The 23,829-nt window shown below is 56.7% G+C and overlaps 3 protein-coding genes across 5 annotated transcripts in view; all 3 read left to right on the top strand.

Moving 5' to 3' along the window:
- Nucleotides 1-7,304, top strand: part of MYH9 (myosin heavy chain 9) — an 85,448-nt gene extending 78,144 nt beyond the window's left edge. Inside the window, exons 32-41 of the mRNA XM_004589547.4 lie at nucleotides 909-1,121; nucleotides 1,270-1,482; nucleotides 1,708-1,869; nucleotides 2,838-2,966; nucleotides 3,743-3,831; nucleotides 3,919-4,042; nucleotides 4,340-4,548; nucleotides 5,141-5,249; nucleotides 5,351-5,523; nucleotides 5,871-7,304. Of these exons, the coding sequence (XP_004589604.2) occupies nucleotides 909-1,121; nucleotides 1,270-1,482; nucleotides 1,708-1,869; nucleotides 2,838-2,966; nucleotides 3,743-3,831; nucleotides 3,919-4,042; nucleotides 4,340-4,548; nucleotides 5,141-5,249; nucleotides 5,351-5,523; nucleotides 5,871-5,988 (1,539 nt within the window). The 3' untranslated portion in view covers nucleotides 5,989-7,304. The remainder of the gene's footprint in view (nucleotides 1-908; nucleotides 1,122-1,269; nucleotides 1,483-1,707; nucleotides 1,870-2,837; nucleotides 2,967-3,742; nucleotides 3,832-3,918; nucleotides 4,043-4,339; nucleotides 4,549-5,140; nucleotides 5,250-5,350; nucleotides 5,524-5,870) is intronic.
- Nucleotides 7,305-8,723: 1,419 nt separating this feature from the next.
- Nucleotides 8,724-17,458, top strand: LOC101524967 (apolipoprotein L3-like). Of its 2 annotated transcripts, none has more exons than XM_058673293.1 (4): nucleotides 8,724-8,925; nucleotides 12,315-12,428; nucleotides 13,622-13,748; nucleotides 16,158-17,458. In XM_058673293.1, exons 2-4 carry the CDS (start codon nucleotides 12,347-12,349, stop codon nucleotides 17,035-17,037), a joined length of 1,089 nt encoding a protein of 362 aa, XP_058529276.1. In that variant the 5' UTR covers nucleotides 8,724-8,925; nucleotides 12,315-12,346; the 3' UTR covers nucleotides 17,038-17,458. The 2 variants fall into 2 exon arrangements, with proteins under 2 accessions (XP_058529276.1, XP_058529275.1); XM_058673292.1 differs by lacking the exon at nucleotides 8,724-8,925 and adding an exon at nucleotides 10,977-11,206.
- Nucleotides 17,459-20,852: 3,394 nt separating this feature from the next.
- The window catches only part of LOC101525203 (apolipoprotein L2-like), a 36,306-nt gene continuing 33,329 nt past the window's right edge, over nucleotides 20,853-23,829 (top strand). For both annotated transcript variants that reach the window (XM_058673291.1, XM_058673290.1), the window contains exon 1: nucleotides 20,853-20,932. The gene's annotated coding sequence lies outside the window, so the exon portion shown is untranslated. The remainder of the gene's footprint in view (nucleotides 20,933-23,829) is intronic.

Consider the following 23,829-nt stretch of genomic DNA (forward strand, 5'->3'; position numbering starts at 1 on the left):
GGTGTCAGCTTGGTCCTCCTCCTCGTCTCCTCTCTGCTTCAGGCACCCCAGCCTTAGGCCTCTGTGACCTCGGCCTGCGTGGGTCAGGGCAAGGGCCGGGAGGTTGAGGAGCTTGAAAAGAAAGTTACCAAAAGGCCTTTGGGTAGTGGGCTTCAGAGTAACCTCTCTTCTTTCTGCTTTTGTGTGTTTTCCAAGTTTTCCAGAACCAACCAGTTCTGCTCATATCTAATACTTGACGTGTTCGTCCAGGACAACAAGATGTAGGTGTTGGAGTCAGAGAGGACGCTTAGTAAGCACAGCTTAGCAAACCACGGCCATGCCCAGCCCCTGGCAGTGGCTTTGCCGACATTGTCTTAGCACACACGGCTATGCACACGCGTGTGCGCTTGGCCTCTGGCAGCAGTCACTCGGCTGCTGCAGAGACTGTGCCTTCTGGCTCCTGTGAGGAAGGTTACACTCCGCATACACACAGAAGCAGAGGGAATGGGAAGGCACAGTCCCCACAGGGATAGGGTTGGAAGCATTGTTAGAGGGAGCCACAGTTGGGCTTCTGAGCAGTCCATCTGTCTGGTCTTGAGACAGATGCCAACTGGCTGTTGAGAGTAGCCAGCTTCTAGGTCCTTGGGGTGGATTTCTCCCACGTGAGCGCTGATGGCCGTAGCACTGTGGAGCATAAGTTGTTAGAACTAAGTCAAATGGATGCTTTGCGGTCGTGGGCAAGGCAAGCCCTGCCCTTGTCCAGCTGCTAGGTCACATTGCATGGTGTCATGTCATCCTTGGATCCAGCCCTACACCTGCTCCTCTCTGACCTTGTACTCCTGTCCTCATTCCACGGGACCTGGGGCCCAGCTGGGATGGCCCACAGTGGTCCCCAGCTCTGAGCCTCATGGAATTCACCTCCATCCCAGCTCCTGGCAGAGGAGAAGACCATCTCAGCCAAGTATGCGGAGGAGCGTGATCGGGCCGAGGCAGAGGCCCGTGAGAAAGAGACCAAGGCACTGTCGCTGGCCCGAGCCCTGGAGGAGGCCATGGAGCAGAAGGCAGAGCTGGAGCGACTCAACAAGCAGTTCCGCACGGAGATGGAGGACCTCATGAGCTCCAAGGATGATGTGGGCAAGAGCGTGAGTGTCAGCTCCCGTCTGGTGGCCGGTCTCTGGAGGGTGCATGGCACGGACCTGGCAGAAGGTTCCAGGACATGTCGGGGGTCCAGGTTGGAGCAGCTCGGTCACCTGCTCCTGCCTCCATCCTGATGTGAACGCTTGGGCTCAGGTGCATGAGTTGGAGAAGTCCAAGCGGGCACTGGAGCAGCAGGTGGAAGAGATGAAGACACAGCTGGAGGAGCTGGAGGATGAGCTGCAGGCCACCGAGGACGCCAAGCTGCGGCTGGAGGTGAACCTGCAGGCCATGAAGGCACAGTTCGAGCGTGATCTGCAGGGCCGTGATGAGCAGAGTGAGGAGAAGAAGAAACAGCTGGTCAGACAGGTGCGTGTGCAGGGCCCTCCTGCTGCCCAGCTCACAACAAGCCTATGTTCTCCCCTTCCTGCACCCGGCTTGTGCTAGGACCCCCAGACCTCTCTTTCTCTGCCTTTACCTCCCCAGCCTCTGCCCGGGGCTCAGGTATGGTCTCTGCTAGACGTGATGGTCAGTAACCCCTGCTCGTTCCTGGAGAGGGGGGTCCAGCTTCTCGAGCTGTGGGTGCTTCCCTAGGTGCGGGAAATGGAGGCAGAGTTGGAGGATGAGCGGAAGCAGCGCTCCATGGCAGTGGCCGCCCGGAAGAAGCTGGAGATGGACTTGAAGGACCTGGAGGCGCACATTGATACAGCCAACAAGAACCGCGATGAAGCCATCAAGCAGCTGCGCAAGCTGCAGGTGAGGTCAGCCCGGCCACCTGACGCGAGGCTCAGGCCTCTGCTGGGCTCGGTGGAGTGGCCCGTGAAGGCTGGGATCCCGGCCGTGAGTGCCCTTAGCCCCATCTCAGAGTTAGAGACTCTGCAGCCCAGGGTGCAAACACACAAAGCAAGCAGAGAAAGCAGAGCTGCAGTGGGACCAGTGCCTCTGAGTGCTTAGACAGACCTGGGCCTGCCGTGCTGCTAGGGAGGCTGCCCCTCAGGGCAGGTGTCCAGAGAGAAGCTGCTGCCGGCACAGCAGTCCTGTTGGACAGCTGGCAGAGATGTACATGTGTCTGTCATCAATAGAGAACACACACCAGAGCCAGGTCTGTCATGCCACATTGTGCCACATGAGCCACGGACATGAGTTGTCAGCAAGGTTTCAGGGTGTTGGGTGCTCTGCCTGCTGTTGACATTGCCAGCAGGTGCCATTTGGCCAGGCACAGCCAGGCTCGTGCCGCTTGCCCTGGGGTGTCCCAGCTGGGTAGTTGTTTGCAGCAGAGGGAACAAAAAGCGCTACTTAACAGAGGTGTTAGAGCAGAAGCATGCGATAGGGGAACAAAAGGAAACACATCTCCTGGCCTGAAGTTGGCCTCACTGGCAGGCTGGGCACTGACGTCCAGTGGTACATGTGCATTGGGAGAAGTGCCAGGGGCACTGGCCTCGAGGGAGTTCCAGAAAGAAAGCATGAGCCAGTATGTACACCGCACTCAGCCCAGGAAGAAATGGGCTTTGTAAATCCTCACGCCCAAAAGCATGTGAATGATACGGCATGAAAGTCTTGACTCACAGTTTTGCCCTTTTGGAGTTAAGCTGATTAAACATGGACCAGGCAGAAAGCCAGCAAAAGCCCCTGCTGGCGAGGTGTCCCTCTTGGGGAAAGGGAAGGTGGAGGGCACAGAGCTGGCGGGCCTGAACAGCGGTGCTGACCCAGTGCTCCCCCTGCAGGCCCAGATGAAGGACTACATGCGTGAGCTGGAGGACACACGAGCCTCTCGCGAGGAGACCCTAGCCCAGGCCAAGGAGAACGAGAAGAAGCTCAAGAGCATGGAGGCCGAGATGATGCAGCTGCAGGAGGTAGGCCAGCCCACCCTGCCCAGGGCCGCTGCCCTCTGGCCAGCGGGTGGCAGGCCGGAGCTTCCCTCCACCACCCAAGGCCTGCCAGAGCAGGCCTGGAAACATGACCCCAACTTGGGAAGGAGTACCATGATGCCAGGGTTCCCGCAGCAGGGCTAGGGGGAGTTGACAAAAATGTGTGTAGGGATGAACTTATTCCTCCGGGAACTGAGGTGGAAATCAACCCTGGCTGGTAAAGGATGGATCTGCTTGCCCCCTTGGCTGCCTCACACGCAGCCACCGTGGAGTCACCCTGGAGGCCTGAGCTCTTGCACAAGGTGCAGCCACTGCTGCCGAGTGTGATGGTCAGAACAGGGTCCAGCCACGGTCCCTTCTGCTCTCTCCTGCCTGGGCCTGGGCAGCCCTTCCGCCACTGTCACATGCCCACAGGGTGCATGCACTTGACTCACAGGCCCTGGACTCAGGTCTGTCCCATCTCTCCTGACTCTTGGCTGCTGGGAGCGCATAGGCACCAGCACTGAGGACCTCTGTTCACGTGGGCCTTCCCAGCAGGCCTGGCTTGATTCCTGGCTCCTTGGACTGAGCTCTTGTTAATAGGTGGTGCTTAAGCTGTAACATGGGAGCGGGGAATCAAGCCCACAAGCTACAGGGGTTAGTGGGAAAGAACTTCATGGGAGAAGCTGGGGCTTGGGACAGATTGCACCGTGCAGGGCAGGGGCGTGGAGTGGCAGGTGTGGCTCTGTCTCTGTTGGTCACGTTCTGCATCCTTATTGCAGGAACTGGCGGCCGCTGAGCGTGCCAAGCGCCAGGCCCAGCAGGAGCGGGATGAGCTGGCTGATGAGATCGCCAACAGCAGCGGCAAAGGGTAAGCTGAACAAGGAGGCAGAGGGGACCCCCGGGGATGTCACCTCTGGCCCCATGGAGCCCTCTCACTTGTGCCCACCCTCGCCAGAGCCCTGGCGCTGGAAGAGAAGCGGCGGCTGGAGGCCCGCATCGCCCAGCTGGAGGAGGAGCTGGAGGAGGAGCAGGGCAACACGGAACTGGTTAATGACCGCCTAAAGAAGGCCAACCTACAGGTGGGTGGCCGTGCTGACCCGACCCAGGCTCATAAAGCCCCACCCACCCATTGCTTCCCTCACGGGAGGCTTCACTGCTCCCTCACGGGAGGCCTCACAGGCAGTAGTGGGCAGAGGCTTCTGGAAAAAATTCCTGGCCCTGGTTTCCCTCTCCGGGCTAGGGAGCATCTGGACTCTGCCTCCTGCATTGCTTGCTGAGCTCCTGGCCCAGCAACATCCTCTGGCCCCAGGGCCCTTCTCATGCCCTGCAGCTGGGGCCCCCGCCTTCCTTGAGGTCACAGCCCTTCTTTCGTGCAGATTGACCAGATCAACACCGACCTGAACCTGGAGCGCAGTCAGGCCCAAAAGAATGAGAACGCGCGGCAGCAGCTAGAGCGCCAGAACAAGGAGCTGAAGGTCAAGCTTCAGGAGATGGAGGGCACTGTCAAGTCCAAGTACAAGGCCTCCATCGCAGCCCTCGAGGCCAAGATCGCACAGCTGGAGGAGCAGCTGGACAACGAGACCAAGTATGAGCCCTCCTCGCCCACTGAGCCGGCAGGTGCAGGGCGGTGGCATTGGCAATGCACTCTGTGTCCCCAGAGCAGCCGTTGACCCCGCTGGGGTCCTCCCTGAGCCAATCATGGGTCAGCTCTGTCCCCTGCATGCTGATGTCCTATTTTGTTCATTAGGGACTTAATGGGTTGTAATGGGAGCCCAGGATTCACTTCTGAAATGGGGAGATCTGGGGGCTGTTGCTGCAGGCTGAGTCAGAACAGGTGGGGTCTTTCCTCCTGGGCATCTTTCTGGGAGCTTAGCAAGACTGAGGCTTCTTTGGGGATGAAGTGGGAGTCACCCCAGACCTCAAACCTCAGTACAGCCTTTTCTAACTATACCCAAGCTCTGTGAGACATGTCACTTCCCTTTCCTGAGTCCTGGTTCAACAATCTGTCACCTGGGAATCGTAGCTTGTCCCTTTTGAAAGAGCATGAAATGGGTTGCAGGGACCACAGGCACTGTGGTGTCAGGCCCTTGGGGCGCACACCAGTGGGCCGGATATATGGCTGGTTGGCGGGAGCCTCTGGAAGAGGCCATCCCTGCTGAGCCGCGTCTGCTGTGCAGGGAACGCCAGGCCGCCTCCAAGCAGGTGCGCCGGGCCGAGAAGAAGCTGAAGGACGTGTTGCTGCAGGTGGAGGATGAGCGACGAAATGCTGAGCAGTACAAGGACCAGGTGTGTTTAGGGTTGTGTGCGTGGGTACCTTGGCCAGGACCCCGCGGCCATTCATCTGCCCAGACCCCCTAACCAGGGCCTTGGGCCACACATCCCCACAGGCTGACAAGGCGTCCACCCGCCTGAAGCAACTCAAGCGTCAGCTGGAAGAGGCCGAGGAGGAGGCCCAAAGAGCCAACGCCTCCCGTCGGAAGCTGCAGCGTGAGCTGGAGGATGCCACAGAGACAGCCGACGCCATGAACCGTGAAGTCAGCTCCCTCAAGAACAAGCTCAGGTGAGTGTACGGCCGGCAAGCCCCTGGGAACGGGCTCCTCTAGATGAACGTGGTCTCGCTCCCCCACCAGCGCCAGAGCAAGAGACCCTTGCACTTGCCGTCTGCTATGTGCCCGTCCTCCGGGTTGTCGCTCCCGCCTCTGGGCAGTGTTTGTGCCTGCATCTTGTGTCACTTGTGCTACCTGCTTCCTGGAGAACCTTCTGTTTGCCGGAGGCTGGGCCTCCCTTCGCCCCACCGGGCACAGTCAGCTACTCCTCGCGTTCTGTCTTAAGATGGCTCTGACTGGTCCAGCTGCGTGCCTGTGTCCCTCCTCCACTGACCCTGACCCTTGAACTCCCCTCCTCCAGGCGTGGAGATCTCCCATTCGTGGTGCCCCGCCGAATGGCCCGGAAAGGGGCTGGTGACTGCTCGGACGAGGAGCTGGACGGCAAAGCGGATGGCGCTGAGGCCAAGCCTGCTGAATAAGGAACCCATGGGACCCCTTCCCAGCCTCCCGCAGCGCCCCCTGCTGGGGCCTGCTGGGGCCTGCTGGGACTGTGACCCCACCCCTCTGCACCCCAGGCCTTGTTGAGGGCATTGGCTTCCTCTGCTGTAGCCCCTCCAGCTGCCCCCCCTCCATAGCCCCCAACTCACAGTTCTGATACCAAAGAGTCAGGGGCGTGGGCCCATGCCGGAGGCCCAGGAGGGAGTGCCCCCTTGTCCCCAGCCCCCTCTCCCCGCTGAGCACAGGCCACTGAGGTGTGGAGGGCAGACTGCTGGGGAAAGACATGCAGGTTTTCTATGAATCTATTTTTCTCAAGACTAAAGGAGTTTTGATAGCCCAGCCCCCACCTCTACTCTGCCACCAGCTGTCCCCTCTTCCTCCCTGCTCCATTGTTGGCAATCAACAAGTGGTAACCTCACCCCTGCCCTATCGGCTCCCTGCTCCTGTGGCCCTGGGTGGTCCAGAAGGGGCAGGCCCAGCGGCCCCACCTCTGTGCGGGGCACAGAGTGCCGAGGGCAGGCAGCACCACGGTTCTGCCATCCCCTTCCCAATTCCAAGGCGTCTCAAGTGCAATGCCACTCCCCTCCTTCGCCAAGGACAGCCCTGCCACCCCCACAGCCAGGCTATTGGGCCCAGTAGGTGAGGCAAGCAATCTGCCAATAGCTTCTCCCGTCACTCTTGGGGACCAAATGTATTTAATGGTTAAGGGACTTATCCCAGGACTGCAGCCAGAGCATCAGAGAGGGCCTGAGAACCCACACGCGTCCCTGCATGGATGCCAGGACTGGGCTGAGGGCACCTTGTCTACCCCACCCACTTGGTCCAGCTGAGTCCCTGCCACCTGCAGGGAGATTTTTGAAAGCAGGAGTTTCCTTTTTTCTTTCCCCCACTTCTTGTAACGAACGATCAAATGCCGAGTGTTTATCACTGCCTTTCCTTTGGAACTGTGCTTAGAGAAGAGTAGCTCACCCTACACTGGTCTACACTGGTTGCTGAATTTACTTGTGTTCCTAACTGTTTTGGATATGCTGCGTTTAGACTTACTATGACAAGATGGCAATTTTTATTTTAAAGGAAACAAACTCAACAAACCATGAATCTTATATCAAAGCTATGTATGCCTACCAAGCTCTGAATTCAGGTCCCAGCGCTGGCACAGCAGGGCCCAGAACTTTCTCCCACTCCCCCCTTTTTTTATATACTGAAAGTGCCTTAGCATGTGTGTGGCGCCACCACTACAGTCAGCTGGTTTACGGAGATTTCCACTGAGCATCACAATAAACAGTACCATGTGCTATGAGCCGTGTCTGGTGTCATCATGGGAATAGGCAGCCGGGGATGATGGCAGGTTGTGGGTTTGGTGCTGCTGTGACAGGTGCTGGTTTGGGGAGAGGGGTGGGCTGGGGTCTCCCAGTAGTCACCACATCTGAACACAGCTGTGGGCGCAATGGGCAATTGTGCAGCAAAGAGGAAGCTGAAGGATAGGTTGGCTAAGAGCAGTGGCAGCAGGACTTGGTTCATTCCCGTGAGTGAGCACCTGCCCTGTGGAGAGTGATGACAGGGCCTGTGAAGTGGGAACAGGATGGTCTGCATGGGACTCTCAGAGTCTTGGTTGGTCCTGGAAGAATGGGGGCCTGAGCACAAGTTAATCCCTTTCTTGTTGGGTGCTTGGGTGACGTGTTCCTGAACCACAAGAGGGTAGGCCTTGCTTAGAGAGGGGCTGTGGCACCCCTGTGGATGCCAGGAGTGAGAACAGTGGCAGTAGCCAGCAAGGCCACCAGGGAACCTTGGGCCTCACAGCCGGATTCTGCCCTTGACTTCATCCTCCCACTCTTGCTGAATCTGCCTTTGCATGATCTGCAACTTTGAGGTTGGCTTCTCCTGGCCACTCCTGGCCAGGCACCATGGCCTGTGAGTGAGGGCTCCCAGAGCTGCCCAGCCAATCCCCATGCAACACAGCCTGGACCATTTGCCCTCCCACACCTCCTTTCCCTGTCACTTCCTAGGCAGACTAGGTGGGAGAAGTGGGAGCTGAGAGCCAGGGTCTGGGGGCAGGAGCAGTTGAGCCAACCAGCCTTACTGCTAGTGGGCATAAAGGTGCCTGTTGGGGCCAAGAAATGTTCTGGAATTAGGGAGTGTTGGTGTTTGCACAGCATAGGAATACACTCCACGCTGTCGGAAAGAGGAGAGTAATGGGCATCTCACAGGAGATTCTCCCTGTAAAACAGCACCTGTGGAGGAGGGATAGAGAACATTCCGGAAAGGGGTAAACTGTGGGGCATGAGGGGCAGTGCGGAGAGCAGGAAGTTGTGCTCGGCTCTAACTCTTCCTGCAGAGAGCAAAGTGGTATGGGACAGGGGTCTGGCTCCCAGAGGGGCGCCCCGTCTTGGGGCTGTGGAGGGATTCAGGCATGGAACAGGGAAGTTGGAGGGACCTCCCAGCCCCACCTCCCTCCTAGTGCCGAGTCCTCAGCAGTGGAGGGATGGCCGGGACATGGGGCTGAGGCAGCTGCAGAAGCTGGACTGTGCATCCCACTGATAAAACAGCCTCAAACGATGAGCTATAAAGGCCACACAAACATCAGTAGTTGCCAAGTCATGGGGGAGTTCAGGGAGGAAGCCACCATACACAGTGCTTGGAGGCTGCGGTGTGGTGACAGCAAAGTCTAAAGTCAGAAAGATTTAAAAGTTTTATTAGAACTCCTGGGTCACTGGGTCCCATAGAATCGTGGGGTTACTGTAACTAAGGCCAAGTGCTAGGCATGATCTCCTTGGTGACTGCCAGGTGGGAGATGGAGCTTGGTGGTGTTCTGTGACATCTGCCTTTCCAGGAGCTCACATAGTCTCACATGCACCCCTAGAACATGAAGGCTCTGGGTGGGCAGTGGTCATCTTTAGACTGTTCTGAGCCACCCTGAGGTTGGCGCCTGGTGCTCAGGCCAGGTTTTCCCGTGTGAGGAAAGACAGTCAGAGGGTGGAGGGTTGGGGTGGACATCCTGACCCTGAGTGGCCTGGCCCAGAGGCTGCCCCTGACAATCCCTGAGTAGTGACCAATCAGAGCAATGCCTGCTTTGTCACGGCAGGCCGCGCTCTGGGTACTGAGCATACCAGCTTCCACTACGTGGCCCCGGGGAGCTGACCTCTGTGCAGAGGCTCCCAGTGACTCCCCCAGCCCAGGGATCAAGGCGGAGGGGGCGGGCCCTGGTGGCTCTGCTCAGTGGGGTGGGGCTGGGTGAGGCGGGGTGGGCCCACCGCATGCTTGGTTTGATAGTGAGTATCTAAGTTGTGGCTTTCAGTTTCCCTTTTGGGGGCATAGGTATATCTTGGCGGGCTGTTTGGCGACACTGAGGACAGGTGGACCAGCGAGGACTCCTCTGGGTAAGCCAGGGACACTGTGACTCCCCTTTCCTTTGCAACCCCTCGCAGCTCTGCAAGACAAGGATCACTGCCATGCGTGGTGGGGTGAGTGAGCTCAGAGAGGTTAGGTGGCAGGTCCCAGGTCACACAGCTCAGCAGGTGCCAGTCTGCAGTCAGGTTCCTGTCTGACTGCTCTCCTCGCCTCCCCCTTTGCTCCTAGACCATGAAGGGGGATGAGGGGTTCAGGAGTTGCTATGGAGGCTTCACAAGATACTCCTGGCTGTGCTTAGGTTCCTGACTGCTTGGGACAGCCCAGGGTATCCCAAGGGAAAGTTGGGCACTGGGAATGCCTGTCCTGTTGGGAAGTTCAGAGGGACAGGAGGGGTGAGGTCAGGTGTCTGAGCCTGGCCTGTCTGTGGCCTGGGGCTAGCCCTACGGAGCAGCTGCAACCTGCTGGCAGCACGGGACTCCCCACAGCAGACAGGGAGTGCAGGGCTTGTTTCACAGCCAGGTGGGGCCAGGCCCTGCAGGGATTGGGGCGCCCTGGGAAGGGGTGGCTGGCCCAGGGTCCTGTGATGGGCCTGAGCAGGTGGATAGCAGGACTAGCCTTCCCAGCCCTCAGTGGGGGGGGCCTGTGCAGGCCTATAGGGGGACAGAGAAAAGCCAGAGTGGCCTGGGTGTCCCAAGAGGAGGAGATGACCCAGGTGTGGCAGTGAGGGGAGGACTGGGCATTGACCATAGTGTTGTCATCAGAAGCTCAGGAGCCACAGTGTAGCCCTGTGTGAACAGGGTCTGTGTGACCTGCTCTGTGGTGGGCTGGCTAGGCTGGGCCGGGCCACAACACCCGTCAGTTCATGTGAAATATGGGACTGAGGCTGACTTACCGAGCTGTATCCAGCGCTATGTGTGTTGGCTGGTGCAGGTGACAGACCACACTTGAACCTGCACTAGCTGGTGCACACAAGAGTCAAGTCTGAGGTCACTGTAGGTAAGGTAATTTGGGCAACTCCCCTACTAGACTGCTGGATTCAAACCCTGACCACAGGGAAACCACAGGCTGTGTGGGCAGACCTTGGAGTGCATGTATCAGGACTGGGCCACCTCAGCTGTTGATGCCTGTGCAGTGGACAGTATGCCCAGATGCACATGGGGGATATGATGCCATCAGGGGAGGTCAACTGCCTTGTTGGGAAGCAAACAGGCTGGACAATTCTCCTGGCCAAGCTTGGCAGCATGTTCCTGAATCTATGGAGTTTGTCAACTCAGAAATCTCAACCCTGTTGCAATCAAACCTGTGTGTCAGGGCTGTTGAAACCATACAATAACACCATCAGAATATGCTTCTAACATCTAAGTCTAGGGCACCATCATAGGACCATCCCTCACCCCCAATCATAGGACCATCCCCCACCATCATAGGCCTGGATGCTGATGTAGACTGACAGAAAGAAGCTGCCCCATTCCCCTTCTCCCCTGGGGACACAGGAGGAAAAGACTGAAACATGTGCCCCCAGCCTTCCTTCATACATGACTCTGCCCACCCTAACCATAGACCCACATGGGCATGTGGCCCTATTTAAAATAGAAGAAGCCTGACCCAGATCTCGAGGGACTCTTGTTGGGAAGTGGGTGCTGTGAATGCGAAGTGCCAGCCCTGCTGTTCTGCCCAGGAGGGCTGCCCATGGAGATAAAGCAGATAGAAGCAGTTTCTTGGACATGGTACCCACCCACCATTTACATTAGCATCCTCTCTCAGCCCCGAGGCCCGAGCCCCAGCAGCAGACCTTTTGAAAGCCCTCTTGCTCTAGCTCTATGTTTGAAAACTCAGGACAGCGAAGACCCGGTAAGCCTGACAGAACGGACTCCCTCTGACCTCCCGGACGGGATGTCTCCTTGGGTCACATAACCATGTGGCTCCGGGTCTCAGAAAACTTCGCATGTTGGTGCTAGGTGACCTCACAGTCATTGCACTTCTAGAGAAATCTCAAGGCAAAGCCCTCCAGTGTGGGCGGCATGTAGCAAGGAAAATGGAAAAGAGTAAGAATCAAGCAGAAGTCCGACAGGAAGGGATGACCTGTGTGTCCCCAGGAGGGCGCAGCACTCGTGGGAGGGACTCGGCTAGGACCCGTCAAGGGTCTGGGCCCTGATGGACCGAAGGACCCAGCAGGAGGATGCAAGGACAGACTTTGGGGGGCTGCTGCCCCATCAAATGGACTGAGGGAGGCCTGGGCACAGGCAGAGACAGTTGTGCAAGCACATACACTTGAGCTACTCTGATGGTGTAGCTAAGGGAGACACTGCTCAGCACATGGGTTTAATCTGACACCTGGGACCCAGCGCAGTAGCCTGGAGGCTAGGGTCCTCACCTTGAATGTGCTGGGATCCCATATGGGTGCCGGTTTGTGTCCTGGCTGTCCCAGGCTCCCTGCTTGTGGCCTGAGAAAGCAGTCAAGGATGGCCCCAAGCCTTCGGACCCTATACCCGCATGGGAGACCCGGAAGAAGTCCCTGGCTCCTGGCAACCACTTGGGGAGTGAATCAGCAGATGGAAGATCTTCCTCTCTGTCTCTCCTCCTCTCTGTGTATCTCACTTTCCCAATAAAAATAAATAAATCTTTGGAAAAAAAAAAAAGAAAAAATCTGACACCTGTGCTAGAGTCCCCACTGGAGTGTCCTTTTCACCTAACTTGTGGTGCAGCCTCGGCTTTATTATTATTAATTCTATAGTTTTTTTTAAAATTTATTTGCAAAGCAGAGTTACAAAGAGAAGGAAATAGAGGCAGAATCTTTCATCTGCTGATTCGCTCCCGCAATGGCACAATGGCTGAAGCCTGAAGCTTTTTCCAGGTGACCCACGTGGTAGCAGCGCCCCTCCTTCACCAAGACCCACGCCAAGATCAGCCCCCTGCCCTGCGGTTCCCCAGTGCCCACAGCTGCTTTTTGCTCCCCAAGGCTGAAGCCAGGCCTCCCTCCTTACAGCAAGGATGGAGAGCAAGGAGGAAGACCACGGTGCAGCTGGCGGCCACGAGGGAGACGAACAGGGAGACGACGGCACCATGGTCCCAGGTAATCACGCTTCCTCCCCCTGCTCACGCCTGGGATGCGGGGTGGCCCCCAGGGCTGAGCTCAGCCAAGTGCAGTCTCCTGGGGTCTGCAGGGGCACATCCTTCCCTGACCTCGCTTGCTCCTCGCCCCTGCTACCTGGCAGATGGAAGATGACACAGAGGTGAGGGAGGCAGTGCAGGAGCCAAGGGGACAGCTCAGGGCCATCCCCACTACCGTGAGTGGCTCAGAGGGTGCGGGACCCAGTGACCCCTTCAAATTCGACCTCGTGTGGCATTTGACTGTTCCCCCCATGTGGCAAGGAGTTCCTCACCAAGGTCATGTGGCTGCTAGGTAACAGGTGCAATGGCCCCAATCCAGATCCCACGTCCTGGGCCTCTCTGGGTGCTGCTTCCCATTCTCGCTGCCCAGAATCTATGACTTGCTGACGTGGCCCTACCCGGCCCCACCTGACCCCCTACAGGGCATTTGCCTCAGGCGGGACTGAAGGGCTGCAACTCAAACACCCCATGTCAAAGATGCCTTACCATCACAGGGGTTTTTCAAATAGTGGGAATTTTTGGAAATGTGCGTCTTTGAGAGGAGGAGGGAGAAAGATGCTTTGGGAACACTTTGTATCATCCTGATACACTAATTGCACAGCCCACTCATGGCTGAGCCTCAGGTGGGAAGGCACAGGTGGAAGAGCGTGAACCGTCATGGGAGCTTGTCCTTTGTGGGACCCAAGCCCACGCCCGCCAGTTGCTCTGTGGTGCTGAGCACCAGGTACTCTGCTGTACTCTCAGACACCCCAGGGTGGGGCTCTGCAGCCAGCCTTGCCCTCTGGGTCTCAGTCCTGGAGGCCAGATTCCAAGTTGAAGGTGAGAGCTGGGCTGCAGCATGGGGACAGCTCTCTTCCTGGTTTACAGAGGGTGCTTTCTGCTTGGGCTGTCCTCTGTGTGTGGAGACAGAGAGACAGGGAAGAGATCAGGGTCCAACCCTCTGTCTTGGTTCATCACTGGAGTTCACCTCCGTGGAACACTGATTCCAAATACAGTCCTGGGGGTTGGGGCTTCAGTTTGGTCCCTGACCTCAGTGACCACATCCAAATCCCCACGGATGATCCGGATGATTCCAGTTCACATGGCCGTCTGCCGCTCAGGTCAGACATGCACCCCCACGCCTCCCTCAACTTTCTCTGCTTTCTTTCTGAGCAGATGCTGAAAGCCGCTTTGCAGACATCATCGAGTACATCAGGAAGGCACTGAGCAGAGAGGAGCTGCAGCGGCTGCTGGCGGAAGACGAGGCCTGGGGGATATTCGTGTCTGAGGCAGAGTTGTCCAGGTAACAGCCGGGGCTCCTGGCACGTGACCTCCATGCAGATTCCTGAGGCAGTGGTCGAGGTGGTCCCTTCTCCGCAGCCTCGAGGAAGTCACTTGGGGTTTCCATCTAGGAAATGTGGCCAGAGGCAGCTTTGCGCTGGGTGAGGCACACGGTGTGTCTTTACACAGACACAGGATGCCCAGGCTGCTACCTCGCCTGGCCTCTGGTGCCACCCTGAGGTGGCGAGCATGAAGCGTGGGCATTGCTGTGGGCTCATGCGGTGCCCTGTCCCATGGGAGAGGTTTGCTCTCTAGCCAGAAGTGCACACTCTCACCTGCAGAGAGAACAGGTGCTTGGTCTCATGATTTTTTTGGTCACACATTTTTTTTTAAAAATCTATTTATTCATGTATTAGAAAGGTAGAGAGAATGAAAAAGAGAGAGCGAGAAAGAGAGAGAGAGATATCCTCTACAGAGAGACCTGCTACCACTGGTTCAATTCATAAATGGATAAGAGGCCAGAGCTCGATCCGGGTCTCCCACATGGGGGCAGAGGCCTGAGCACTTGGGCATCATTTCCTGTTCTCCCAGGCACTGCAACAGAGAGCTGGATCAGAAGCAGAGCAGCAAGGAAGGACTCACACCCACCCTCATATGGGATGCCAGCCTGACAGTGGCATGTTAACTGGCTGCCCAACACTGGTCCCCGGCCTAACACACCTACCTGCCACATTGGATTATCTGGGTTTGATTCCTGGAACCTGCCACTTCCTGCCACTCTAGGCCCTGGGGAGCACTGGTAATGGTTCCAGTCCTCGGGTCCCTGCTACCCACACAGGAGGCCGGGCTGCCTCCTGGCCCCTGGCTTCGGTGCTGACCCAGCCCCAGCCATTGTGCACATCCAGGGAGTGAGCCAGGGGACAGGAGTGCTCTTTCTCACTTTGTCTCTAGGCCTCTTTATATGTTCACAAACAAGGAAACTGCATCTAAAAGCATGAAGAGTCACGGTACAAGCGCTGTATAGTCGGTAGAAGTCAGTCTAGGTGGATGCTAATTCTATTGCTGAGTACCATGTACTGTCCCCAAGAGCATGTGCTATGCCTTTGCTCCATGCCAGTGCCACGGGTGTGGGTACCAGCATCCCCCATGCCTGTGCCATGGTGCTGTGGTGGCAGTGAGGCTTGGGGTGAGAGGGGTCTTAGGCTCCATGTGCCCTGTTCACACACACACACCCTGTTGTTGACTGCTTATGATGGCATGTCTTGTGTGTCATTGGCTGGATGCTAGTGGCCCCTGGGAACCATGTCCACCTTGCACACATGGCTCAGCGGGCGTTGTGTGCATCTGCAGTGCTATGGCTTTCAGCTCCACCCAGGTTTCCTGGGTTTGGGGGATGCAGGCGTCTCCAGGTGAGCTCTCCCGTCGGTGTTCCAAATGCTGACAATCTGGAACAGTTGGGATTTCAGATTTCCTGCCCTGTGGCACTCCCCAGGTGAGCAGACAGTCCCTGCAGGCGGGGCACTCCCCAAGGCTGGTCCCTGGTCGGTGGGCTGCCTCTCCACTGCACACCCAGCCCCACCATGATGGCCCACGCCAATGCCACTTTGTATCTGTCTACCCCAAGTGCCTGATCTGCAGATGTTTCAGTAGTGTTGCTAAGAGTGAGAAAGCTTGCTTGAGTGACAAATCATCTTGGTTAGATACGGACCACCACAAGTAACTTTTTTATTTGTTTGAAAGGCAGCATTACAAAAAGAAAGAAGGAGAGGGGTCTGCGAGTTCACTCCCCAAATGCTACACGATCTGTAACAGGAGCCTGGGGCTCCATCTAAGTCTCCCACGTGGGTGAAGGGACCCAGGACCTTGGCCCATCTTCCGCTGCTTTCCCTGGTTCACTAGCAAGGAACTGGAATCGAAGTGGAACAGCTGGGACTTTCACTGGTTCTCAAATGGGATGCTGGCATAGCAGGCAAAAGCTGAAGCCACTGCGCCATCACACTGGTTCCTGAATAATATGTTAAGATGACATTTACATAGGGTCAGCTTGTGGTGTAGTGGTTAAAGCCAAATCCTTGGGCCCCTGTACCCACGTGGGAGACCCAGAAGAAGCTCCTGGTTCCTGGCTTTGACCTGACCAGCCCTGGCCATTCATGGAGTGAACCAGCAAGAGAGAGACTTTGTAATCTTTCCCCTCTTGTAAGTTGTTTAATTAAGTAAATAGATTTTTAAGAAATTGTAACTTTACGTCTTTACTTCCTTAGTGAATGTATTCTATAGAGTATCTGTGAGGGACAAACTAAGGCGTCTGTTAAAAGGGAGATTTTTTTACCTGTCCCTTCCTGACTGGCAGTGCAGATGCTGACTTAGCCAGGATCCAGCCTCCCCAACCCACAGGCTGCCTGTCCTCATCATGTAACCTTTGTTGTTACAGTGAGGAGGCACACACTCTACGTGAAGTCCTGGCCAAGTGTATCACAGACATGGCCATGGACTCGGTCCCAGACAAGGACCCGGACATGGACCTGGAGGACAAAGAAGAGCGGCAGGTGAGGGAGAGGTTTTTGAAGGAGTTTCCGCAGGTGAAAGCGCAGCTGGAGGAGAGCATAGCAAAGCTGCACGCCCTGGCGGACAATGTGGGCAAGGTGCACCGGGACTGTACCATCACCAACGTGGTGGCCGCCTCCACTGGGGCCGCCTCTGGCATCCTGAGCCTCCTCGGCCTGGCTCTGGCCCCTGTGACTGCAGGGCTCAGCCTGGCACTCACAGTCACGGGGTTAGGGTTGCGCACAGCAGCTGCCTTGACCAGAGTCACCACCACCATCGTAGAGCATTCAACGAATCTGTCAGCTGAAGAGGAGGCCAAGAGCCTAATGTCGAGCAGCATCCAGAAAGTGGAGCAGGTTGGAGGTGCTGTGGCCGTGAGGCTCCCCACAGGGGGTGGCTTACCCAAGGACTGGAGCAAACTGCTGAAAGTCATCGCGGAAGTTGTCCGCATCATCAGATCAGTTCGAAGCAGTGCCCGTCTCCTGACCACAGGGAGGATCGCAGTCCAGGATCGGAGGCAGGTGCAGCCAGCCTTTGGGGACACTGCTCAGACCATGACCACAGGGGCCCGCATCACAGGTGCAGCCACCGCTGGACTCTTCCTTCTGGTAGATGTGATCAGCCTAGTCCAAGAGTCGGTGCAACTGCACCAGGAGACCACGTCCGAGTCGGCTCAGGATTTGCGGCAGCGGGCTCAGCAGCTGGAAGAGAAGTTGGCACAGCTCACAGAGATCCATAGGAGCCTGCAGCAGGACACGGCTGAGTGAGCCTGGCCAGTGCTCAGGGCAGCGGAGCTGTGCTGACGGAGCCCAGCAAACAGACACATACTCTGAGGGGTAAGCAGCTGAAATAAAGTATAATGATATGGGCATTAAGGAGCTTGACATTGCTGTAGCTGAGCCCAGGGATGGGGGAAGGTAGATTGGATACAGGTCAGAGACAAGGCAGAAGCCTGGAGTCTGGAATGTGGGAAGAGGCAGGGGGCAGGGAAGGTGTCATGGCTATGGAAGAGGCAGGGCTTGGGATCCAGGGGTTCAGTCTAGGGGAAAGCAGGGTTGGGAGTGTGGCAGCTGGAATGGGGAAAATCATTTACTGAGGACTAAAGAATAGCATCAGGGCGTGGAGAGAACAAGGCGTGCAGTGACAAGCACTTGGAGCCCTGGAAATGGGAGGAAGTCAAAGTCTAGAGTGGTTGAGGGATGGGAGATGAGCCCTGGCTCGACTGCTGAGGCTCCACCCACCTGGACAGCCCATCCACAAGCTGGCCTTTCCCTGGGTTGAGGGGGTCCCAGGGAGCTTGTTCTTGGAGAGTGACGAGGGCTGGAGGCTGGCAGTGATGGCCACAGAAGGCAGAGCCCATGGTCAGACTTTGGAACACGCAAACACTGTGGATCAGCCAGTTCTAGGGTCACTGCTAATGTGTGACAGGATCGGGGTTGGCTTCAGAGGGCAGGAGGACACCAGGAGCCAGGAGAGGTCATGGAGTTGTGGCGTGTGGAGTGAGTGACCGCCCCAAGGTGCTGCCTCACTGAACCTCAACCTCTTCTTCAGCTGAGGAAGGGGTGCAGGATAAAAAGAAATCTCAGATGTGTCAGGCTCTACCCGTCTTGCATTCAAGACATCTGTTGACTTCTGTCAGAAACATTTTTTGACTGAGAGGGGCTGACCCCATAGCATGGCAGGCTAAGCCTCTACCTGCTGTGGTACAGGCATCCCAAATGGGTGCTTGTTTGAGTCCCTGCCACTCCACTTCCAATCCAGCTCTCTGCTGGTGTGCCTAGGAAGGCAGTAAAAGCAGGCCCGGGTCCCGGGGTCCTGGCAAGGTCTGGGGAACCTGGAGGAAGGGCCTGTCCCCTACCAGCTCAGGTCTGGCTGTTGTGGCCATCTGGTGACTGAAGCAGCAGGTGGATGATCTCTCTCTGTGTCTCACCTTCTTTCTCTGTAACTCTGACTTTCAAAGAAAACAAATAAATAAATATTCCAGAACAATGGATTCAGACCTGGAGCCTTTTCTGTGTTCACTGATTGGCTTGTCTGACTGGTTGTCTGATGTTCCTTGTTCAGGGACCTTCTTCCTGGAGCTCCTGCCATCCCCGTTAACTCCACAGAAGAAATCAAGACCCAGAGGTGGCAGCAGCTCAACAGCCGACTCTGGCTGACCGTGGAGTAGTGCCACATACCTTCTCAACTTCCTGAACCCTTGGGCCTTTGTGCGCAGGTCATCTTCCATGCTGTTGAGCCCGCTGGATGTCATGTAGTCAGTCTTTGTCCCACAGCTCAGGGCCAGCGTCTCGTGGCTTCATCCCTACCCTTGATTTTGTCCTCCCACTCTTGCCCAAATCTGCCTCTGGGTTGTCTGCAGCTTTGAGGTTGGCTTCCCCTGGGTCTCTCCTGGCCAGGCACCATGGCCTGTGAGTGAAGGATCACTTAGGTATGCGGCACTCAGCTTCCAGAGCTGCCCTGAGAAGCCCCACGTCACACAGCCTCGTGGACCACCTACCTTGCCTCATCTCTGGTCCCTCACTTCCCAGGTGGCTTAGGAGGGAGGAAGTGGGAGCCAAGAAGCCAGGGCCTGGGGCTAGGAGGACCTGAAGCAACAGGCCTCACTGGTAGTGGACATGAGGCTGCCTGCAGGGGCTGTGGGAATATTCTGGAATTAGCGAGTGTTGATGCTTGCACAGCATAATGAATATACTGCACACCATCAGAGAGAGGAGAGTAATGGGCATGCCATGTTAGGGATGCTCTCTGTGTATGTAGCATCTGTGGAAGGGACAGGTAGGGGTTCAGAGAGTACATTCTGGAAAGGGGTGGGGTGGCACTGATGTCACGATAGGACAGGGAGGGGAGGGGCAGGGAGGACCAAGCTGTGCTTGGCTGTGACTCTGTTTCTGCAGGGAACACAGGCCCGTTAGGACAGGGACCTCCCACATCCTCTTGTTCTCTTCCAGCAGTGACTCCCATCCATAAGGGAAGACCCGGTGGCCCCGCAGCAGACCGCACCAGCACAGAGGTATGGTGCTGAGCCATCTACCCCAGCCAACCTTGGAGTTGATCTAGAATGTTGTCACAGGCAGAGCTCTCCCTATCTGTAGGGCTTCCACACCCTCAACATACATAGAGGGACTCCCCAGGCCAAGAGTCGGCTTACTCCTGGGGCACCAAGTCTCCCAGGGTCACCAGCACGGTCATGTGGCAGGTGTTAACCCCTTCTTCCCAAAGCTGATTGCAGGTAGCACAGCACGGTGCCGGGTGCTGCCTCCACTCACAGGCTCGTGGGCATTTGGATGATGCTGCCTTTTGGGGCTGTGGATACGGGTGTTTCTGTTTTTGATACTTTGGCTTCTGTCCCCAGCAATGGAACTCCTGGGTCACTGGGGAACAGCTGTTTTCCACAGAATCCAGGGATTACTGTAACTTAGGCCAAGTTCCAGGCAAGGACCTCCTTGGTGACTGCCAGCTTGCTGGCTCCTCTTGGCACACATTCCTGAGCTGCCAGCAGGTGTCGCTGTGGCGGCCTGCTCTCCATCCCAGCTGTTGCTCCACAGTCCTTCAGTTGGGAACATGTTAAGTGGACACCACTGCCTGTGTATCTCTTGGCTAACCCTGCGACAGGCTCAGGCTTAGCCTTCCTACTGGAAACCAGCTGTGGCAACAGGACATGGTTACAAACTCTTCGTTGTATACATATGTGTTGTATTTATTGAAAGACAGAGAGGGAGTTGAGATTTTTAATCCACTGTGGCACAACAGTTGAGCCGACACTTGCGACAACAGATTCCTACATGGATGGGTCCCAGTGCCAGACCTGGCTGCTCCACTTCCATCCAGCTCCCTGATAATGCATCTGGGGAAGCAGAGAAGGTGCCTCAAGTATGTGGGCCCTGCACTCACATGGGAGACCAGGATGGAGTTCCGGGCTCCTGCCCCAGCCTGGGCCAACTCCCGCTGTTGTAGCCATTTGGGAAGTGAATGAGCAGATGGGAGATTCTCTCTGTGTGTCTGCTGCTCTGTCTGATTCTGCCTTTCCAGGAGTTCACGTCGGTCTCTCCTGCATCCCCAGAACATGAAGGCTCTGGGTGGGCAGTGGTCATCTGTAGACTGTGTACTGAGCTGGCCTGAGGTCAGCGCCTGGTGTTCAGGCCAGGTTTTCCCATGTGAGGAAAGACAGTCAGAGGGTGTGCGGGAAGGTGGTGGGGCGGGGGAGTGTCCTGACCCTGAGTGGCCAGGCCCAGAGGCTGTCCCTGGCTAACCCTAAGCTATGCCCAGATTCAGTTGAGCAAGCTTTGCCAGGGGCAGGCAGGCTGTGCCCTTGTGTGCTGAGCCTCCCAGCTTCCACTAGGTGGTGCTCGCGGTAGCCCTGAGAGCTGACCTCTGCTGAGGCTGGCAGCAGGTCCCTAATCCCAGCATTCAAGGCCAAAAGTGAGGGGAGAGGGAGGCAGCAAGGAGTCATGCCTCCTCTGACTGGGGCAGCAGGGGGCGGGGCTGATCTTTTGCAGGAATGCCCAACTGCACGTTTGCTGTGTTGAGGTGACTTCTTGGAACAGCTGCTTTCAGTTTCCATTTTGGGTGCACATTTATATCAGGCTGGAAGAACAGGTCTCATTACACAGACGCACAGCAGGCGACGCTGAGGACGGGTGGACCAGCAAGGACTCCCTGGTAAGCCCGGGACACTGTGAACCCCACTCTGTTTGAATCCCCTCACGACCCTGCAAGACAAGGATCACCGCCATGCATGTGGGGTGAGTAAGCTCAGAGAGGTTAGGTGGCAGGTCCCAGGTCACACAGCTCAGCAGCTGCCAGCCTGCATTGACACTCAGGTTCCTGTCTGCCTCTCCCTAGGTTTCCCTAGTGTCTCTTAAGAGTGGAGGGGCAGGGAGGTGGAGAGGACCTGCCCCAGGGGCTTCAGAAGATGTCCCAGGCTAGGCATGGGTTTGTAGGAGCAGAGACAGATCCAGGAGCCTGGACTAAGTCCTACTCCTTGGCCCAAGGCGAGCCTCCTGAACACCACTCTACCTGTTTTATGCAGTGTGGTCCCATGGGCATTACCCACACCCTGTGATCTTGGGTCAGGGTTTGCTGACTGGCCGCCCAGCAGCAGGTGGCTGACCTGTTCTGGCTGTCATGGTGCAGCGGGAGTGAGTGGAATACAGGTTCTTTGAGCCTGGGTGTTTGTAGAATGCATGTGAAGCTCCATCCATGACACTAGCAGGTGGAGTGGGGTGGGGGATATGTGGTCCCCAGCAGGCAGATCTCAGAAGAACAGAGTGTGTGGTGTACAGCTGGAGTGAAAGGCCTTTTAATATGTTGGCAGGGGGAGCGTGTGAGTCCTGTCTGTACCAGCTCTCTGTCTCACTCTTGTTCTTCTGTGTCTCCTACCTGCCTCTCAGACGCAGCCCCCTGGACACATGATCTCAGGCTCCTGGTTGTCAGCCATGGAGGGGGTTGCCCTCCGAGCTTCTGCCTCTTCATTTTCTAGACAGTTTAATAATCCAGAGTGGGAGGGGCACGAGGCCCCCTGACTCCCCTCTCCTTATCGGCAGTAGAAGCCGAGTTGCAGCTATAGACTTGCCAGCCTTCATGGCGCGGCGTGTGTCTCATGAGCACTGGATGGGACAGGTGCTGAAGCAGGTGGTCCTGCTGAGGGTCCTCTGAGAGCCTGGAATGTGTCGGCTACTGTGTCCGTGGGGCTCCTGGCGCCCCTGGGCGTGTGCAGTCTCCCCGTGCAGCCTTCTGCAGTCACCTCGCCCCCTGTGTCCCCAGCGAACTCTAGCGTGTCTTCAACCAGCTAGGGGTCACCTGGCCTTTCCCTTCAGTCGGTTCACATCTTTTCTCTTATTTAAGGTTTGTTTGATCTATTTAAATGGCAGTTACAGGAAGTGGAGGGTGACACAGAAATATCTCCCATGTGCTTATTCATTCCCAACTAGTTCACAATGGTGCAGGCATGGCTAGACCAAAACCAGCAGCCAGGGGTTTCCTTCTTGGGTGTAGTGTCCAGCACGTGGTTCATCTTCTACCGCTTTCCCAGGCCACAAGCAGGGAGCTGGAACAGAAGTGGAGCAGCCAGGATATGAACAGGAGCCCGTATGGGCATGCAAACCAGGGACATTAGCCACTAGGCTACTGTGCTGGATCCTGAACCATTTTTTAAAAACTGGTTTTCAAGCTGATTAGTACAATCTCTTGTCTACTGAAGACTCATATTTTACCCATCACAAGCAGGAAGCTGGATGGGAAGTTTAGCAGCTAGAACTCAGACCAGCACCCTTATGGGACGTGGGTGACCCCAATAGAGGATTAGCATGCTACACCAAGGTGCTGGTTTAGCATTAACTGTTCAGAGATCCAGTCTTTCAGGCTCTCCCTTTGGAGCTTCTGCCATCTGTGTCTTGACAAGAAAGTTCCCCAGCCCCACAGGATTGCCCCCATGGCTCCTGGTGCACTTGACGGGGTGGGCTCCTTCTCTTGCCAACTCAGATCCCTGTGAGGTTGATGGAGTGTAAGCCGTCCACATTCAGGAACGTGGGCTCTTCTCTGATGGGTCCCTGTGAGGTGAACGGGACCAGATGTGTTGGGGTGGCTTCCAGGGAGTTGGCCAGGAGGACATGACCATGATCTGTCTCCCCCTAACCCTCTTAGAGCTCCTGGCGGTGAAGCTTGGGCGGTGGAGGCTGTGTAGGGAGCATGTCTCCTGGGGGGAGTGGGCACTTTGGGCCAGCTGGTAGTACCCACTGCCATTGACGATCAGTCTTCTGCTGATACAGCTAGAGAAGTGGAGCTGGCAGAAGCCTGACCTGGTTCTGGAGGGGCCCTTGAGTCAGGAGGTGGGTGCTGTGACCTGCATATTCTGGCCTGGAAGGAGTGCCCATGGAGATGGAGCTGGGCCTTCAAGGACAGGAAGTGTAGGAGACAGGGAAAGGGAAGGCTTCCCAGGGGACAGGGAGTACTGACCGGGGTCCATAAGGCAGGAGGTGACTGTGGTGCCCTGTGTCCTGACACTGAGGGGGACACAGGGCAGGGAGGGGTGAAGAGAGTATAGGAGCCGGGGCAGCAGCTCCTGCGAGGCCTGTGACCTGGCTGTGGAGCCAGGCGCCCTGTCCCTGCTTGAACAGGAGGGAGGAGGCTCTTGTTTACCCAGGAGATGGGGTTAGTAGGGCCCTGCCCCAGGAGGGGCTCCGACTGGGTGATTGGGAGGAGGGTTACAGGCAGGCACCCCTGGGAGACCTGCTGCAAGCATTGTGGAAAGCCTCCTTGCTTTCTGGAATATTCTATGTTCACAAGTGCTCCTTCCTCCTGAGGCTGCACTGTAGTTGTTGGCCTGGTCACACTGGCTGGTTGTTCTTCCTCCTGCACATCTGGCCCGAGCTTGCCTGCCCAGGATTCCTGGTAGGAGGACTGAGCACCAGCACCCAAGGACGTGTTCCTTAGGCTCTTTCAATTCATAGGTAACTCCCTGACTTTGTTCCTGTGGCCCTGGCCAGAGTGTGCCATGAACGCTAGGGCCATCAGCCGGGCACACGGCTGCCTTCCAGCCATCATTCTGCTCTCGGTCT

This window comes from Ochotona princeps, chromosome 15 (assembly GCF_030435755.1).
Source record: "Ochotona princeps isolate mOchPri1 chromosome 15, mOchPri1.hap1, whole genome shotgun sequence".
NCBI classification, from domain to species: Eukaryota; Metazoa; Chordata; class Mammalia; order Lagomorpha; family Ochotonidae; genus Ochotona; species Ochotona princeps.